At 51.9% G+C, this 19,008-nt stretch overlaps 1 protein-coding gene and 1 long non-coding RNA gene across 4 annotated transcripts in view; one reads left to right on the forward strand and one right to left on the reverse strand.

The window, feature by feature from the left end:
• The window catches only part of LOC144736671 (histone acetyltransferase KAT7-like), a 51,598-nt gene extending 35,150 nt beyond the window's left edge, over positions 1-16,448 (forward strand). For all 3 annotated transcript variants that reach the window (XM_078619247.1, XM_078619248.1, XM_078619249.1), the window contains 3 exons: positions 2,692-2,838; positions 3,649-3,755; positions 8,713-16,448. In XM_078619247.1, the coding sequence (XP_078475373.1) occupies positions 2,692-2,838; positions 3,649-3,755; positions 8,713-8,811 (353 nt within the window). In that variant the 3' untranslated portion in view covers positions 8,812-16,448. The remainder of the gene's footprint in view (positions 1-2,691; positions 2,839-3,648; positions 3,756-8,712) is intronic.
• Positions 1-19,008, reverse strand: part of LOC144736716 (uncharacterized) — a 501,200-nt gene that overhangs the window by 136,230 nt on the left and 345,962 nt on the right. The gene's annotated exons all lie outside the window — the stretch shown is intronic.

Consider the following 19,008-nt stretch of genomic DNA (forward strand, 5'->3'; position numbering starts at 1 on the left):
TGGGTGTGCATGCGTGCGTGTTGGGAGCGGTAGTCCGGCCGTTGGCGACCTACGAAACCTGGCGGCCCGAGTTCGATTCCCGCCCAGGGCCGACACTCGTGACGATTATTTGAACCGGTCCCGGGCCTCCCCTAGGTCGACTCGGCCTCAAATGAGTACCTGGTGCGGTGTGTAAACATCGCCACTGGGGAGAGAAAGGCGGCAGGGCGTGGTGCTGGCCACCCACCCCCTCGTGTGCCGTGCCGGCCTTCATAGGTGCTCGCTAACAGCACTTGCCCCTACAGTCTGTTTCAGGCTATACGGGGGATCTTTGTCTTTTTATTGTTCACCATGGAGTGGGGAGCGGTGTTGTAGCGGTTAGCGCACTGCACTACAAACCAGGGGACCCGAGTTCGATTCCTGCTCAAAGCCAAAATCAGTGACGATTATCTGAACCGGTCCTGGGCCGCCCCTAGGTCGACTCGGCCTCAAATGAGTACCTGGTGTGGTGTTTAAAAACATCGCCACTGGGGAGAGAAAGGCGGCAGGGCGTGGTGCTGGCCACCCACCCCCTCGTGTACCGTTTCGGCCTTCATAGGTGCTCGCTAACAGCACTTGCCCCTGCAGTTTGTTAAAGGCTACATGGGGGATCTTTGTCTTTGCGTGTGTGGATACAAACGGTGGGATGTAAAGATGAGCCGAGGTTGATTTGCAGCAGGGTACAACGTGGATTTTCACAGCGTCTAGATGTGAACGCATCTCACGGCGTCGTGCAGGAATAGCAGGCATATTTATACTGGTAGGAACCTCCTGGTTACACCAGCCCACAGGGGATTATTGTGTCCGTCGTGCAGGGAGGGGCTGGGTGGGGAGGGAGGGGCTGGGTGGGGAGAGTGGGGCTGGGTGGGGAGGGGAGGGGCTGGGTGGGGAGGGTGGGGAGGGGCTGGGTGGGGAGGGTGGGGAGGGGCTGGGTGGGGAGGGTCTGGGTGGGAGGGGTGGGGCTGGGTGGGGTGGGGCTGGGTGGGGCTGGGTGGGGAGGGGAGGGGTGGGGCTGGGTGGGGAGGGGCTGGTCACCCCGTGGTGCCCTTATAAAACTCAACGTTTAACCTACTCACGCCGGCTTGTGCCCGCCCTCACAGTCGGGCATATTTGCGGAATACACCATGCCGCCGTTGACCCTGGCCATTGACTGAGCAACCCAACGTTCCTACCAGCTCCCTCCGCAGGAATGTGTTTTAATGGTCAGCAGTGTTGGGAAGTGTTTAAGCTCTGCGGTGGCGAGACGTTATTTTCCCCGCCTGGTAGGCATGTGGTCGTGGGTTCGATCCCAACCCTGACCCCTGTAGATTTGGGAGTTTTGCTAGTTCCCCTTATGGTCGCGTGGAATTTTTCTCCGGGTCTTCCGATTATTTGGCCGCTCTAAATTTCCACGCATGGTGAGCCGACTCCGTTGAGCTGTCATTTGTAGCTCATCGGATTTCTCCAGGATAAATAAAGATTCTGATTCCGAAACATCTCCTAGCGACCGTGATGATGATGATGAGAGAGAGACACGCAAACTCCAAATATACAGCAGCAGGCGTCAGGCTCGGGATCGAACCCACGACCTCCTGTACACCAGGCGAGGGAGTTAACATCTCCTAGCCACCGTGATGATGATGATCAGAGAGAGACACGCAATCTCCAAATATACAGCAGCAGGCGTCAGGCTCGGGATCGAACCCACGACCTCCTGTACACCAGGCGAGGTAGTTAACATCTCCTAGCCACCGTGGCGCTTTGGGAGAGACCCCACCGTGCTACGACATCACGGTGTTGGATGTAATAATTTATGTTTCGTTTGAAGGCTTTGGGGAGTGGGTGGGTGGGGGGGTGACCCACACGGCGTGATTTGCCCCGCACCCCCCCCCACGTTAAATGTTGTTGTAACATTCTTATCCGCCCCGACTGTACATCTGTGAAAAATAGATCTTCATAGCTCATCGGATTCCTCCTGCAGTATAAATAATGATTCTGAAAATAAAATGAATAAAAATAGTGTACTGGAGGGTCTTGACCGTGCACTTGAACCTTGAACAGTGGCAGGGGATTGACAGCACAGACGTCTGGGGGAAGGGAGATCCACACTGTGGGAGATCCACACTGCGGGAGATCCACACTGTGGGAAATCCACACTGTGGGAGATGCACACTGTGGGGGGGGGGGCAGCATGGGGAGACTGCTGCGCTGCCCTCACAGCGTCCGGGACGAGCCGTCCTTGTGAGAGCCCATCCTCCGCTCGGCCTGCCGAAGGTTCGCGCGCTTGTCTTGCGCTCCGCGTCCCGCAGCCGTCGCCGCTGCGTCTCGGCGTGCGAGCGTTTGCTTCCAGCCCTGCACATCAAAGCCGCCACCCGGCTTCCCGATTGCTTCGGGATCGTTACGTTGGGAGTTGTTCGACCAACGACGTCTCGTTGCACGTCGCAACGTCTCGTTTCGCGTGAACGGACAGCTCTTCCCGTGCACGCGATTGCCTTTCCCACGGGCACTGCTTTGCGAACGAGGTTCCTTGCGACCTAATCGGTCAGCGCGTCGTTCAGCGCTCACCTTCCCGACCGATTAACGAACCCCATCGCCCCTCCTCCTCCGCTCCCAATCCAACTCACCCCGTACCCCGTGCCCCGGCCCCCCCCCCCCGCCCGCCGCGACCCCTTTTGCCGCACTTCCTTCCCGAAGGCTACCTGCTGTCGAAGATGGAGGACAAGATCGGGTCGCCCGAGCGACCGCTCTCCGACCTGGGCCTCATCAGCTACCGCAGCTACTGGAAGGGCGTGGTGCTGCGCTACCTGCACGGCTTTCACGGCAAGGAGATCTCCATCAAAGGTCGTAGGTCGCTCCGCCCTGCCCGCCGCACCGCGTCGCCCCCGCACCGAGCGCTTGTTACCGGCCCGGCGCGGTAATAACCGCCCCCCGGGGCAGCTTTCCTCGGACGATCGTGCCGCAGGCTGCCCCCCCGTGTCTGCCGAGGGAGGGATTGGAAACGCCGCGGCCGTTTTGTCGGAGGGAGCCAGGAGCTTGTGTGCCTCCGGTCGTCATGTTTGGCATACTCTTAGTTTTTTCGGTAAAGTCACGTAGGTAAATAAATGAAATTAAAAGAATTTTTATTAATTTTAATTTCATTTTTTTTTACCTACGTGACTTTACCGAAAAAACTAAGAAGGATTCATACTCTTAGTTTTTTCGGTAAAGTCATGTAGGTAACAAAAAAATGAAATTAAAATTATTTTTATAAATTTTAATTTCATTTTTTTTACCTACGTGACTTTACCGAAAAAACTAAGAAGGATTCATACTCTTAGTTTTTTCGGTAAAGTCACGTAGGTAACAAAAATTAAAATTAGTTTTTTTTATTTTAATTTCATTTTTTTTACCTACGTGACTTTACCGAAAAAACTAAGAGTATGAATCCTTGCAGTCACGAAAGCTTCAAATCTAGAGTCGTGTTCGTCGTTTGCGCGTGGACATTTGTGGGCTGCGTTTGGCGGCGTTTCATGTGAATCGCGCGCACGGTGACGGAATGCGTGTCCGTTTTCAATTGGCGTGAAAGTATGAGCTCACGGACATGACACCGCTTCTATTACCAGCGCCGTCAAACTCGTGACCCGCTGTGGCTCGCTCTCTCGCTGCGCACAGAGATCAGCCAGGAGACGGCCATCAACCCCGCGGACATCGTGAGCACGCTGCAGTACCTGCAGATGCTCAAGTACTGGAAGGGCAAGCACCTGGTACTCAAGCGACAGGTGAAGGCGGGGTGGCGGGGGGTGGAGACGAACCGAGACCTCGCTTCTTTATCACTCGGTATCACCGGTTCGCTACGTACGGTGCGAAGGAAGTTCAACGTATATACCTAACTATTTTTATTTGGTCAGGCAAGGCCCTCTGACCTAGAGAGATCTTTTTCTCTGAAGAGACCTGGTTATTACAAATAATAACTCAACAAAGTGGCTCATCGTCACGTGGAAATTCATAGCAGCCGAATACGTTAGTTCTAAATGTGGAGGGAAAAAACTGGAGGACCCGGAGAAATATCCGCTCGACCACGGGGAGAACGTGCAACCTCTAAATATACAGCGGGCGTCAGGGTCAGGATTGAACCCACGACCTCCTGTACACCACGCGAGGTAGTTAACATCTAGCCACCGTGATGATGATCATGATCAGAGAGAGAGAGAGAGACACCGCAAACTCCAAATATACAACACGCATCAGGGTCAGGATTGAACCCACGACCTCCTGTACACCAGGCGAGGTAGTTAACATCTAGCCACCGTGATGATGATCATGATCAGAGAGAGAGAGAGAGAGACACCGCAAACTCCAAATATACAACACGCATCAGGGTCAGGATTGAACCCACGACCTCCTGTACACCAGGCGAGGTAGTTAACATCTAGCCACCGTGATGATGATCATGATCAGAGAGAGAGAGACACCGCAAACTCCAAATATACAACACGCATCAGGGTCCTAATCGAACCCACGACCTCCTTGTATACCAGGCGAGGTAGTTAACATCTAGCCACCGTGATGATGATCAGAGAGAGAGAGACACCGCAAACTCCAAATATACAGCAGGCGTCAGGGTCCGAATCGAACCCACGACCTCCTTGTATACCAGGCGAGGTAGTTAACATCTCCTAGCCACCGTGGTGATGATGATGAGAGAGGACAGGCAAACTCCAAATATACAGCAGACGTCAGGGTCCGAATCGAACCCGCGACCTTGTATACCAGGCGAGGGAGTTAACATCTTGCCTGCTACTGCACTCATCCTTATACATCCTGATACACAGTAGTAGTGGTGGGAGTAGGGGCCAGTGCTGTTAGTGAGCCCCTTTTAAGGCCTATGAAGGCTTGCCTGGGGTGGAGCGTTTTAGTTACAGTGATTAGCGCACTGCCCTATGAACCCGGCTGTCCAGGTTCGATTTCCGGCCACGGCTAACGTCAGCGGTGAGCAGAGGTCGCATACGGGTTTTGATTCCTTACCCGTACCCGGCCGCACCAGGGTCGCAAATGGGTACCCGTACCAGGCCGGGTACGGGTAGCCGGGTATCGGGTAGGGTACGGGTATCGGGTACCCGATTGCGACCTCTGGCGGTGAGTAAAATCCGCACCGTTTCTGCCTTCCCCCCCCCACTCCACCTCTTAAAAAATCCTTTTAAATCAGCGTGTTGAAGTATGGTAATAAAGAATAATAACCCCCCATAGATTGACATACCTGCCATAAGAACATGGGATTGTCACCAAATCCATGCTAATTTCAAACCTGTCAACCCCTGATCAGTCCCTACCTTATTCTTTGGTTCTTTCGGTAAAGTCACGTATAAAGATGAAATAATAAATTAAATAATAGCATACTACGTTTCGATTGCAACACAAGCAATCATCATCAGGTATAAATGAAATAGCAACAAAAAATCTAACCAGAAAACTATAGACAGACATATAAGCAGACAGATATCACCAAGATACATAGAGAGAGTAACACAGGTACAGAGAGGGAGATCGTCTCTGTGGCGTGGCCTTAAATAGACAGACGGGGGCGGAGGCAGAGAGAAACGTCGTATGCAATTATTTAATTTATTATTTTATCTTTATACGTGACTTTACCGAAAGAAACAAATAATAATTCCTGCAGTCACGAAAGCTCCAAAATTAAGATTAGTCCCTACCTTATTACAGACAATTTCAGACCTTATTGGTCACCCCGTGTCCTTATAAATCTCATCGTTCATCCCATCACAAACAAATATATGAAAACATTGTTTGCCCGCATTGAAACTGCTGTACGCCGTATGGACCTGAAAACTCAATTTGCCCTCTTCTTGGTTTTTTCGGTAAAGTCACGTAGAATGGATATAATAAAATAATAAAAATAAAACATATTAAAATAATTCTCACGACGTTTCGGCCACAACGCAAGCAGCCGTCCTCAGGTGCAGAAGCTTAGAGTCGCGACTCTAAGCTTAAATAGACGCTCCAAACCTGGGGTGTGTCATTCAGACTCTGTCTTCTCGACAGACCTGGTCTTCACCTGAGGACGGCTGCTTGCGTTGTGGCCGAAACGTCGTGAGAATTATTTTATTACGTTTTTATTTTTTATTATTTCCATTCTACGTGACTTTACCGAAAGAACCAAGACGATGAATCCCTGCAGTCACGAAAGCTTTAAATCGAAATTCAATTTGCCCTGTACAAGAATACGGGGTTAAACCGTGTGTGTTGACACGGTATGGACTGACGTTTTTGACCGCGGACGTACCAGCGCTATAAGGCGGTCAAAGACGAGTAAAACTAAACGGTGGGCAGAACATTCGGCGGGAGGGGGACAACGTGACGATGTTTTTACAGCCGCACTAATGAAATGCGACAGTGAGCTTAAGTGGCTTTCTGGAGTAATTAAAACTGGCCCCCGCGTCTGGCCAGAACCAGCCCTTTTCTGCTCGTAAATTGGTGTTTGGGTAAATTACCCACGTAATTACAAACGGGGGAAAAAACCTCGGCAGAACAAGTTCTCGTGACTAATGTGCCGGCGATGAAGAAAAGGGCCGCTGTGAATAACGCAGCGTTCTTGACGCGCGCCCCCCTCTTGGGATTTCACTGTTAACCTTTTGACCTCTGCGAGTTGTTGTGTGTGTGCCAGAGGTCGCAACCGGGTACCCGATACCCGTACCCTACCCGATACCCGGCTACCCGTACCCGGCCATAGTGTAAATGCTTACCCGGAGCTCTCAATACTCTGATATTGCACTGTGTTTGAGTTGTACGCCTTCTGGTGTCATCTGGTCCAACACCAATGGGGTGTGGACCAATCAACTTCAAGGACAGTGCATATTATTATCATTATCAGAGTTGCTTCTTTTTGTTTGCTTTTTTGACTACTTGTGTTGTGGTTATTGCAAACATGATGCCTTGAATAAAGGTGTCAGTTTTGTACCAGTTTAAAAGGGTAAAAACCTACTACTATATTTTGCCACTGGTAAAAGAGATCTCATAGTGTACGGGTAGCCGTTTGCGACCCTGGTGCGGCCGGGTACGGGTAGGCCGTGAGTCACTGGTGAGTCACCGTTTGTCACTCATTTCGGGTAGGGTACAGGTAGGGAACGGGAATCCGTACCCGGCCGGGTACGGGTACCTATTTGCGACTGATGCGGCCAGGTATGGGTACGGGTAAGGAATCAAAACCCGTTTGCGACCTCTGGTGTGTGCTCAGCCGGCTCGGCTGGCGAGACACGACGAGATTTGGCCCTCGGTGGCTTTTACCCGCGCTGTGAAAGTGAAGTGCGCCTGAAATTCCATGTTCCTCTGGCAGGGATCAAGTCTAGCCTCATGACACCCGCTGTTGCAGTGAGACAAGCCCCCACCCCCCCCCCCCCCCTTTGATGCGAGTGGCAAAGAGGTGACCCTTAGCTGACGATGAACAGCTGACATCCACTCGCAGTTGAGAGCTTTTATTCAAAAAAGACGGCCGTCACGTGTGCGGACGCGTTGCCCGTCGTCCCGATGCGCCACGACGGCTAGGAGATGTTGACTCCCTCGCCTGGTATACAGGAGGTCGTGGGTTTGATACCCACCCTGACGCCTGCTGCTGTATATTTGGAGTTTTCCCGTTCTCCCTGTGGTCGCTTGGATGTTTCTCCGGTTTTTCCCTCCACGTTTAGAAACACGCTTTTAGAGTATTTGGCTGCGATACATTTCCACGTGATAAAGCCACTTTGTTGAGCTATCATTTGTGGCCAGGTCGCTCCTGAAAAATCGCCGTATGGCTCAGTGGGCCATGCCTGGTAAAATGTAAATAGTTTAGGTTTTAGTTCATAAAATAATAACTCCGGAAATGAATGGCGCACCGTCCCTGTCCCTGTCCACGTGGTCCCCGCCGTTGTACATGGACTGTCCTTGTGGTTGCCGCCGTGGTACATGGACCGCCCCCTTGGTCCCCCCCATGGTATACGGACTATCCACGTGGTCCCCGCCCCCCCCCCCGGGACATGGAGTAGGCAACATCTAAAGAGGTCCACAATTACAAATGGGAAAAAAAAATTGCAATTGGTAAAGTTACATTGACAAGACAGGAAACTCGGTGGTTCCAAACACTTTGGTGCAGCTACATTTTGATCCAATTTACGTGTGAAATATGCAAACTATTATTACCCTTTCCCATTCCGAGATGTCTGCAAGTCGCAGGGTGGGTGTCCCGTTCACCGATGAATCTCGGAACGCGTGAACGGTTCAGCGTTAATTTTATTCAGAGGCGTAGCGTCGTTGTTTTTAAAGACGTTACCGCAGAGAACCGGAGCGACACGGCCGCGTTCTACTATAGCTGGTGCCAAATTGTGCCACACGTCCTCCCGCATGGCCCTGTGGGTATCCTCGGTACCGATAAAGTTATTTTAAAGACATTTTACTCACCACAGAGAACCACGGCGACGCGACCGCCGCACTCTGCGATAGCTGGCGCCAAACTGTGCCACACGCCCTCCCTCCCGCCATGGCCTTGTGGGAGCCTCAGTACCGATAAAGTTATTTTAGTTTTTTCGCGGTTCCATACACGTACGTCACCGGGACGGAATCGGAAGGGGAACCGATGGCGCGCGCGTACGTCATCGGAATGGGAAAGGGTTTAATGAGACGATTGGACGCGAGTCGCAGATTTTCCTAACGTGAGCCTTGCTGTTTCTCTCTCACGCGCGCGGCTAGGACATCATCGACGACTGGCTCGACAAGGAGGCCCGCAAGCCGGCGAACGACAAGGCCATCGACTCGTCGTGCCTCAAGTGGGCCCCTCTCAAGGGATGAGCAAAGCGGTTAGCGGCGACGAGAGGTGGTGGGGGACGTAGAGCGAGGAGTCTTACCAAGCGAGAGAGCAATTTTCTGAGCGAGTGGAACATTGATTGGGCTGACGGGAGTGCGAGCTTGCGAGACAGCGAGAGAGAGAGTGTGTTGACGGGCCGAGCGAGGGGCAACGGCGAGAGTGGGAGGGCAGCGATTGGAAGGAGGGTTTGGCAGAGGAGAGGTTATAAGAGGTGGGCGCGGGAGATTGAGAGAGAGGGAGGGAAAGTGCCAGAGCCGGGCGTGTAACGCGAGAGCGCGTGACAGATGCAGGGTGACAAGTACGTGAAACGTCGTGGCGGAGTGACGGGGGGTGGTTGAGCGAGAGCGCGAGAGGGCATGAGAATCCGACCTCATCCGTCTGTTCATCCCGTCAGGCCCACAGCCTCGTAGGCCCCTCGTTGTCCCGCGTCACGTGATCGCGATAGCTGCTTTTACGATAGGACATCCGCCCCGACGATGTTGCGTTGTTTGCGCCGCGAACGCGGGACGGCGTCGGAAGTGGAGCGCGATGACGTTGACACTGCCCCGCTCGTGTTTTGTCATTAAGGGAGCGGAGGTTCACACGGACACAGATTCTTCCCCCCCCCCGCTTGACCTTGTAGACTACAGAGGAACGTGACCTCCTCCTCATAGCCCACAGAGAGGGCACCCATTACGGCTGGCGAGCGGGGCACGAGCGGGGCAGGTGCGGTCACCGCCGTGCCTCGCCTGCCTTTGTCTCCCCGCTACTGATGTCCACTGGCTGCGTTGGTGGCAGGTTTAGAGGCTGGCTTGACCCCGGGAGAGACCCAGGACAGGCCGAGGGGGTTCAGATGATGACCTCTTTGCTACCCCACACCGTTGCCCCCGCGCTCACGCGAAGGCACGGCTCCACATCGGTTCGGCCGTGGGTCGAAACGTTTGGCTGAAGGTGACTGACTTAATGAGCCACACGTTGGCAACGTTAACTAAAACGCTCGCTTATCGGACGATTTTACACGCGGTAATGGCAGGTGAATTCTTTTTAATGACGTTTGGGCGTAAACGGGGGGCAAAATCGCTCCGTTGCGAACCCGGCAGAGAAGCCGAGTTTGATTCCCGCTCACGACTAACACCAGTGAAGATGATCTGAACCGGTCCAGGGCCTCCCCTAGGTGAACTCGGCCTCAAATGAGTCCCTGGTGCGGTGTGTAAACATCGTCACCGGGGAGATAAAGGTGGTAGGGCGTGGTGCTGACCATCCACCCCCTCGTGTGTTTTGCTGGCCTTCATATGTGCTCGCTAACAATCATTGCCACAACAGTCTGTTAAGGCTATAGGGGGGGATCTTTGCTTTTGTGTGTGTAGTATGGTATGTGTGTAGGTAGTATGGTATGTGTGTATGTAGTAATGTATGTGTATATGTAGTAATGTGTGTGTGTGTATGTATGTAGTAATGTTTGTGCACGGATGTACTAATGTGTGTGCGTTGCAGTAATGTGTGTGTATGGATGTAGTAATATGTGTGTGGATGTAGTAATGTGTGTGGATGTAGTAGTGTGTGTGTATTTAGTAGTGTGTGTGTGTATTTAGTAGTGTGTGTGTGGATGTAATAATGTGTGCGTGTATTTAGTAGTGTGTGTGTGGATGTAGTAATGTGTGCGGATGTAGTAATGTGTGTGTGTATTTAGTAGTGTGTGTGTGTATTTAGTAGTGTGTGTGTGTATTTAGTAATGTGTGTGTGGATGTAGTAATGTGTGCGGATGTAGTAATGTGTTAGTGTATTTAGTAGTGTGTGTGTGTATTTAGTAGTGTGTGTGTGTATTTAGTAATGTGTGTGTGTATTTAGTAGTGTGTGTGTGGATGTAGTAATGTGTGCGGATGTAGTAATGTGTTAGTGTATTTAGTAGTGTGTGTGTGTGTATTTAGTAGTGTGTGTGTGGATGTAGTAATGTGTGTGGATGTAGTAGTTTGTGTCGATGTAGTAATGTGTGTGCATTTTGTAATGTGTGGATGTAGCAGTGTGAGTGTATGGATGTAGTAATGTGTGTGTGTATGTAGTAATGTGTGTGTGTGTATGTACTAATGTGCATGTGTGCAATGTATTGGTGTGTGTGTGTGAATAAAATGATTTGTATGGCTCTGGATGAATGGACATTGAACCCATCTGGCAGTTCACGAGCATTGGTTCAAAGTAAGCCTGACCCCTGACGAGACACCAAATGTCAAAACCGATCCAGAGGTTGTGCTCCCCTTGAACCAATTCTGTGCCGATGCGGTGCACTCCCAGGTAGCCCGTGCAGCTGAAGGGTTGTGTACATTTTTAAATCCTTTATATTAAGTTCGCTTGCTTGCGTGCTTGCTTGCTTGCTTAGGACCGTGCAAATCTTTCGGTCGTTTTTTAACCCACTTCCCGTGATCCAATCGAGCTGACATTTCCCACACAGACTCGTTGTGCCAGACAATGAATGTTCGTGAAAAAAAATTCCCAAAATTTTACACTTTTTAGGCAAAAAAAAAATATTTTACATATATTCAAAAGAGCTCATTCTTGGCTTTGGCTGAACGTCACAGTAAAAGAGCCCAGAGCGTAACCCCTTCACAGGCCGTGGCGGAGTAGCGCAGTTGGTAGCGCCCTCGCTTCCCATGCCAAAGGTCGCGGGATCGATCCCCGCGTCCTCCACAGGCGAATATATTTTTAAATCCTTTATATTAAGTTCGCTGCCACGCATATAAAGGATTTATAGTGAAAAACTTTGTTTTTACGGGTTATACTTATTTGTTATTTTGAACGCGGAGGGACAAACGTGTGAAGGCCGCGATATTTGATTCGCCGTTCACGTTTCTGACGGCGGAGCCTGGCGACGAACTTAGTGTCGCGTGCCGACGTTCATTTCGTGCGCTAGCGATGCTACGGTTCGGGTCGCGTCGACTCGCGTTGCACGCGTCGGCCGATCGCTCGCGTGCAAGAGGTCGGAGTCTCGCTGGGCTCCAGCGATCCCTCTGCACCTCCAAAGTGGATGTTACGTTGGCCGCGAGCGTTCCTCGAAACGTTGCCCCTGCCGAGCGTTTATGGCAAGGTGTGAAAGCAAAGTGATTCTTCATTGGGCAGGGATGGAACGGTGCGCGCGGATGCGTTGTCCCGACTCGCGCGTCGCCGTGGACGAGAGGGGAATTGTGACGGTATGGACGAGTGGAATCGCGAAGTTGGGGGGGGGGGGGGGACGTGTTCCCGCGTGGCGTTTGTCGGGTTCTGTTACAATCGCGCCGTTCAAAGGTGAACCTGGGTTCCTTTGAATCGCTTCCGCGTTGCGTCCCGATTGGCGGCTGCCCGCGCTTGCTCGGAAGGCCGCCGTCCACGTCGTGAAATTATTTTTCAAGGCGCGGGACCCCCCTTGAGAAAGGCTTCTGCGACCATTTCTTTATTTTCTTTATTTTTGAGTTTGTAACGGGGCTCGCACTTTTTACCCGACGCGCACTGTCCGCAGCGGGTCCGCGGGTCGTTGTCACGAACGCCGCCGGGAGGTTTACGCCTTCGAAAATAATGAAGCTGCAACAAGAGTTGCTTGTCGGGCGCGAGTTAAAGTGCAGGGATAATGTCTTCGTTTATATGGAAGCCCTCTCCTTTGACCCTCGATTGTACCGGCGGAATGGGTGGGGATGGGGGGGGGGGTCCCCGTTGCTTACGTGATGACGAAGCCGAGTTGAATTTTTACCGCTGGATGATATCGATGCTGAAGGGTTGGGGATGGCCGGCGGGGTGCAGGGGGGGGGGGGCGGGGGAGGTCTGCCGGGGATCTTGTATCTTGTTTACTGGCGGTGAACGTTGCCACCAGTGTAATAGAGGTGAAGGATGTAAAGTTATTTATTTTTTGGGGAGGGGGGGGGGACGCGCGGGTGTGTGAAATGGTTTTGTTTGGTTTCCCCCGATAAGCACGGCTGGGCTACGTACGGTGCGAAAGAAGTTCAACGTCAACACACGCGCGCGCGTGCGTACAGCTACCGATGTTCGCGCCGCGAGACCATCTCGGCTGGCATCGGGTAATCGTCACGAGGCTCGTCATTACGCTCTCCTGCGAAGTCTGATCGCGAGCACGTTTTTATTTTACTTGACAATTACACTTTTAAGTCTCCCGATGGAGAAACTATCCGGATCCACGTGTTTCAATCGCGTCGGGAGGACAAAGCTGGCGTGTGGGGAACGTGCTCACGCTCTCGCCGGCGCCGATGGGAGAAATTCGCTTTGGTTTGGGATTAATTTGGAATAGTCCGAGGCAGCCGCTTTGAGAATTCATTGTTTTTAAGGGAGGGCTGGGGAGAAAAGTGCTCGGCTGGATTTCGTGTCTGCACTTGTCCGAATGGTTTGTTGTTGTTGTTTGCGAGTGACTCTTTTAAACAAACCACTGAAATCACAAGCACACGATAAAGAGCAACCTTTGATAAAAAAAACACATTCCCATCTAAGTAATAAAACGCAAGCACCGGGTTTCCGAAAGAAAAAAAATAATAAAAATGACATCGCGAGTCTCATCTTCACGTAGGTATCAATGATCACAAATGCCTTTTTTTGTACAGCGTATGTCCGATCGAGCAATTACCGAGTGAATCCTCAAATGCGTCTTTTTTCCACCTTTTGGTGCGTGCGTTTTTATAAATGTCTATCCCCCACCCATCGTTCGTGACAATAAACAAACGAAAAAAATGCGACAGCGTTGCGGTCGGCAAGAGGTCTAACCTGTTTTAAGTGCACGCCCCAGGAATATAAAATCACATGGCCACGTATTCGTGTGTAGAGTTGCGTGGTTTTTTTTCCCCCTTCATTTTAAATCCCCAAAAGTTCGTCTTGGTATATAGAGAAAAAAAAAACGTTGGTGACTTGAAGCAGATGTTAGCGAATCCATGTTTAAGAATTTTTTTTTCGTTCACCCATTTGACGGATGTTGGTGCATCGCAGCACCGGTTTTTGGTGCATCGCATGAACGACGTTGGTGGTGGATCACTGCACTCCGTTCCCGTGGATGTCACAGAGGAGCCGGTGTGTGCACCCCTGGCTCGCCAGGAGGTAACAGCAGAAATGTGGCCTCTCCCACCTGTTCCGACTGCACGGGATCGAGTGTTTCTCCCTTGCCCGCGTGGGTTTTCTCCTGAGCGCTCCGGTTTACCGCCGCAAGTACAAAGAGTTGGCCAGTAGCACCTTCGTACGTAGAGGACCGCAGAGCTTGGGCAATCGCTGGCACCTTCTGACTGCCCCCCCCCCCCCCCCCGGCTCGCCTGTGGCGTCTCCTCGTCCTCCTCGCGCCTCTCCGAGTCGACATCGTCGTCATCTCTCTCTTTCTCTACGAGAGCGAGAAGCGAACGCCGCACAGCGGCGGTGGCGTTGCAAGTTGGCATCATCAAAAATTGAGAATAGGTTTCTGCCCTTTCTTGCAATAAAACGGGAGGCGTTAAGATGTTCAAACAGCAAATTTTTGTTGCCTTTTGCAAGGAAGAGAGTAGTGCATGAACCTACGCAAACTCGGCGTGTTTGCATGTTCATCACAAGTCCTGTATGTGGCTAATGCAGAACTTGCAAAAAGCTATCCCCTTGGTGTTTGAACATCTTTCCACAACTCCTGTTTTATTGGCAGAAAGGGTCAAAACCTATCATTTTTCATACTTTGATACTGGTGACAACAACAAAATAAAGGTCCCGTGACATCGTTATTTCTGTCGCTGCTGCAACGTTGCTGCAACGTTGCTTCGTCGTTCGGCTCACGACGTGGTCCAGCAGATTCGCTCCGGCCGTGGTTCGGGGGGCGGGTGGGGGGTAGCGTGTCCTTGGTGAGTTGCCGACCGTGACATCGCCTTCTGCCGAGCTGACCGCGTGCGTGCGTCTGGGGCCGCGACGAAAGAAACACACGGCGCCCGCGTCAATCGTTCGGCAATAGCGTCGAGAGATGCCCCGCCATAGAGCAATGTGGTCCATAACGCAGGTTGTTGTTGTTGTTTTTTTGGGGTTAGATCACGTAAATAGAAATGTGTGTCGTTAAACCCGCCACCACCCGACACGGCCAATTAGTAAGGTTTGTCACGTGAACAGAACGTGGCCAATTCGTTACGAGTACAGCACTAACCGGTTGTGTTGGAGAGCAAATCCACAATATTTTCAATCTGAGTACGGCGTTTCGCCAGTAATTACAACCAGCTTTATCCATAATTGGCGAAACGTCGTACTGAGGTTGTAAATGTTGTGGATTTACTCTACAACACAACCGGTGGTGCTGTACTAGTAACGAATTGGCCACGTTCTGTTTACGTGACGGGTGGTGGCAGGTTTAACGACACATTTATGTGCTCTAACCGAAAAAATAAAAAACCTGTATTATAGATAATATGGCTCGCGAAAGCAATGTGTGTGTATTTCTGCTGTTTCACGCGCGGAGTAAAAATCCACCGCCGAGATGATCGATGGCCTTCCCGTCGGGATTGTTCGACAATACTTTACCACTCCTGGTCAGTGTGTATGGGGGGGGGGGGAGCTCATTCGTGTGTTGGCTGGAAGGCATTGCAGACTTGCGGTGTAAAAACCTCAAAATCTGGAACCCAAAATTTGCTATACTATGCGATTTGAATTCACTCCACATGCGGCTCTGTGGTCGGACGTGGGACAACGTTGTGTGTGTACTGTGTGTGTGTGTACGTACTGTGTACTGTCTCACACTGAGATACATACAGAGACATGAGCCTAGAAGTACACCCACAGCGATACACACAGATACAGCATTGTGTGTACGGTGTTCATGCTGTATGCGCTACGAAGCTGCCTCCTCGTGCGGTGCATTGTGGGTTGAGCGGCGTTGCGGTCCGTGACTCCCTCTTGGTTTTTGTTGTTGAGAACGCATCTACTACCGCGTCTACTACCGCGTCTACTACCGCGTCTACTACCGCGTCGAGCGAGAGGGAGGGAAACCTGTATCAGAGGTCGCAATCGGGTACCCGATACCCATACCCTACCCGATACCCGGCTACCAGTACCCGGCCGGGTACGGGTACCTGGTGCGGCCGGGTACGGGTACGGGTAGACCGTGAGTCACTGGTGAGTCACCGTTTGTCACTCATTTCCCAACGTCTTGTCTCTTACAATTCAAGTTCCTAGAATCAACCCACCCGCGCCTGCAACATGGCTTCATCCCAGAGGTCGCAATCGGGTACCCGTACCCTACCCGATACCCGGCTGGGTACGGGTAGCCGGGTATCGGGTAGGGTACGGGTACGGGGTACCCGATTGCGACCCTGGTGCGGCCGGGTACGGGTAAGGAATCAAAACCCGTTTGCGACCTCTGACCTGTATGCAGCACAGACGACGTAGCAGCAGCAGTGGCTTGAACTAACGCCACCACCGCCACGGGCCCCACAACACACCAATCGGGGCCCCCGTCGACGTCAGCCGGGAATCTGTTGATACATTTTTGTTGTTGGTTAGTCGGGGAGTTTTAAAAGTAACGAGAACCAAAATGCACGCGATTCCTTCGAATGTTGTTTCCTCGAAGCCAAAAAACACATTCTGTTTTGTCGGCGACCGACGCACCCTTGTGTGCGAACACCTGCAGTGCCCACTTGAAACGTGATTGAATAAAAATCGAATCGACAAACGTGAATACAAATGCGGTTGTGTGTCAGTGTGCGTGTGAGAGCGGTGGTGTAGGGGGATGAGCGGTGGTGTAGCGGTTAGCGCGCTGCGCTACGAACCTGGCGACCCGGGTTCGATTCTCGCTCACGGCCAACACCAGTGACGATTATCTGAACCGGTCCTGGGCCTCTCCTAGGTCGACTCAGCCTCAAATGCGTACCTAGTGCGGTGTGTAAACATCGCCACTAGGGAGACAAAGGCGGTCGTGCGTGGTGCTGGCCACCCACCCCCTCGTGTACCGTGCCGGCCTTCGTAGGTGTTGCTAACAGCACTATGCCTCAACAGTCTTGACTTAAAGCTTTCGCGACTGCAGGAATTCATATTGTAAAGTCACGTCGATAGGTTCAAAGAAAATAAACTACGACGTTTCGATTGCAACACAAGCGGTGGGGAGGGGCTGGGTGGGGAGGTTGGGGAGGGGCTGGGTGGGGAGGGGCTGGGTGGGGAGGGGCTGGGTGGGGAGGGTGGGGAGGGGCTGGGTGGGGAGGGTGGGGTGTGGGAGGGGTGGGGTTGGGTGGGGAGGGGCTGGTCACCACGTGGTGCCCTTATAAAACTCAACGTTTAACCTACTCACGCCGGCTTGTGCCCGCCCTCACAGTCGGGCATATTTGCGGAATACACCACGCCGCCGTTGACCCTGGCCATTGACCGAGCAACCCAACGTTCCTACCAGCTCCCTCCGCAGGAATGTGTTACGTCACTACACGTGTGTAGATTCTATCCTACATGGAAGTTGAACTTCCTCGCCTGGCATGCAAGAGGTCGTGGATTCAATCCCGACCCTGACGATGCCTGCTGTATATTTGGAGTTTGCGGTGTCTGTCTCTCATCATCATCACGGTGGCTAGGAGATGTTAACCACCTCGCCTGGTGTGCAGGAGGTCGTGGGTTTGATCACGACCCCGACGCCTGCTGCTGTGTATTCGGAATTTTGCGTGTCTCTCGCCACGTACTCGTGTGGATTTTTTTTGCCAGGTCCTCCGGTTTTCCCCTCCACATTTAGAATCACACTACACCGCTGTACACTACTGTACACTACGCTATACACTACACAACTATGACACTACTTGAGCATATTGCCACGACAAGGCAGAGGGGAAAGTGTCAAGAAATCACGTCACGTGCAGTGGACATCACGACTTGCGACGGCGATGACAACCGAGGAGAACTCCTCAGTTGGAGGCGCCTTCCGCCAGCAGCGGAGCGAGTGAGCAGTTGCAGGGCTGCGCCTTGGCCTTGTTCTACCCCCACCCACGTTGGCCGTCCGCGAGCTCTGCTGTCCCGAACGGTGCGAGTCGGGCAGTGAGATTCAGGTGGGAGGGGGGGGGGGGGAGTGGTGGCGGGTGGGGGGGTAAGTTGGGGGGGTAGGGTGGTGATGGGGGTGTAAGGTGGGGGGGGTAGGGTGGTTGTGGGGGGTAAGGTGGTGGGGGGGGGGGTAAGGTGGGGGGGGGTAAGGTGGTGGTGGGGGTGCGGTAAGGTGGGGGGGGGTAAGGTGGTGGTGGTGCGGTAAGGTGGGGGGGGGGGTAAGGTGATGGTGGGGGGGGGGGGGGTAAGGTGGGGGGGTGGTAGGGTGGTGATGGGGGGCTAAGGTGGGGGGGTAGGGGAGTAAGGTGGGGGGGGGGGTGCTGTTAAATACGAACAACATCGAACAACAACAACAACAAAAAAACCACGGTGAGCCGACCTTGGAGTAAATGTGTAATTTATTGACATACATCATCGGCTAGAACCGTATTTTACAAGCAACACATTGATTATAGAGAAAAGCGTGGAATTTTAAAATAAAAATGAAGAGACGTGGTCTGGTGCGGGTGCAGGGGCATCGGTTGTCAGGGTCTTGTGCGGGTGTAGATCGATCCCGCAATTAATGTCGACGATTTTATTAACATTATTTTTATTGTCGTTGTTATTATATCTCTCTGTTTCGGACATTGTTGAAATGTTTTACTCGTGGTAATTAAATTGAAAAAAAATGTTTTTTTAAATTAAGTTGGTACCTAAAACTATACCCCTGATTCACTATGAGATCTCTTTTACCAGTGGCAAAATATAGTAGTAGGTTTTTACCCTTTTAAACTGGTACTGGTAAAAGAGATCTCATAGTGTAAATGCTTACCCCGAGCTCTCAAGACTCTGATATTGCACTGTGTTTGAGTTGTACGCCTTCTGGTGTCATCTGGTCCAGCACCAATGGGGACTAGACTCTAAAGAAAGCCGTCTCGGGTGTGGACCAATCAACTTCAAGGACAGTGCATATTATTATCATTATCAGAGTTGCTTCTTTTTGTTTGCTTTTTTGACTACTTGTGTTGTGGTTATTGCAAACATGATGCCTTGAATAAAGGTGTCAGTTTTGTACCAGTTTAAAAGGGTAAAAACCTACTACTATACCCCTGATTGTGCAAAAATAACAGCAGGTTTTACCCCCCGTTTGCTGGCAACCTTTCGCAAGGGATCAAGTTACGCATTAACCACGCACGGGTACTTGTGGTGAACATGCAAACACACGTGCTCTGATCATATCTACCCCCTGA

This window comes from Lampetra planeri, chromosome 62, assembly GCF_965212315.1.
Source record: "Lampetra planeri chromosome 62, kcLamPlan1.2.h2, whole genome shotgun sequence".
Classification (NCBI taxonomy): domain Eukaryota; kingdom Metazoa; phylum Chordata; class Hyperoartia; order Petromyzontiformes; family Petromyzontidae; genus Lampetra; species Lampetra planeri.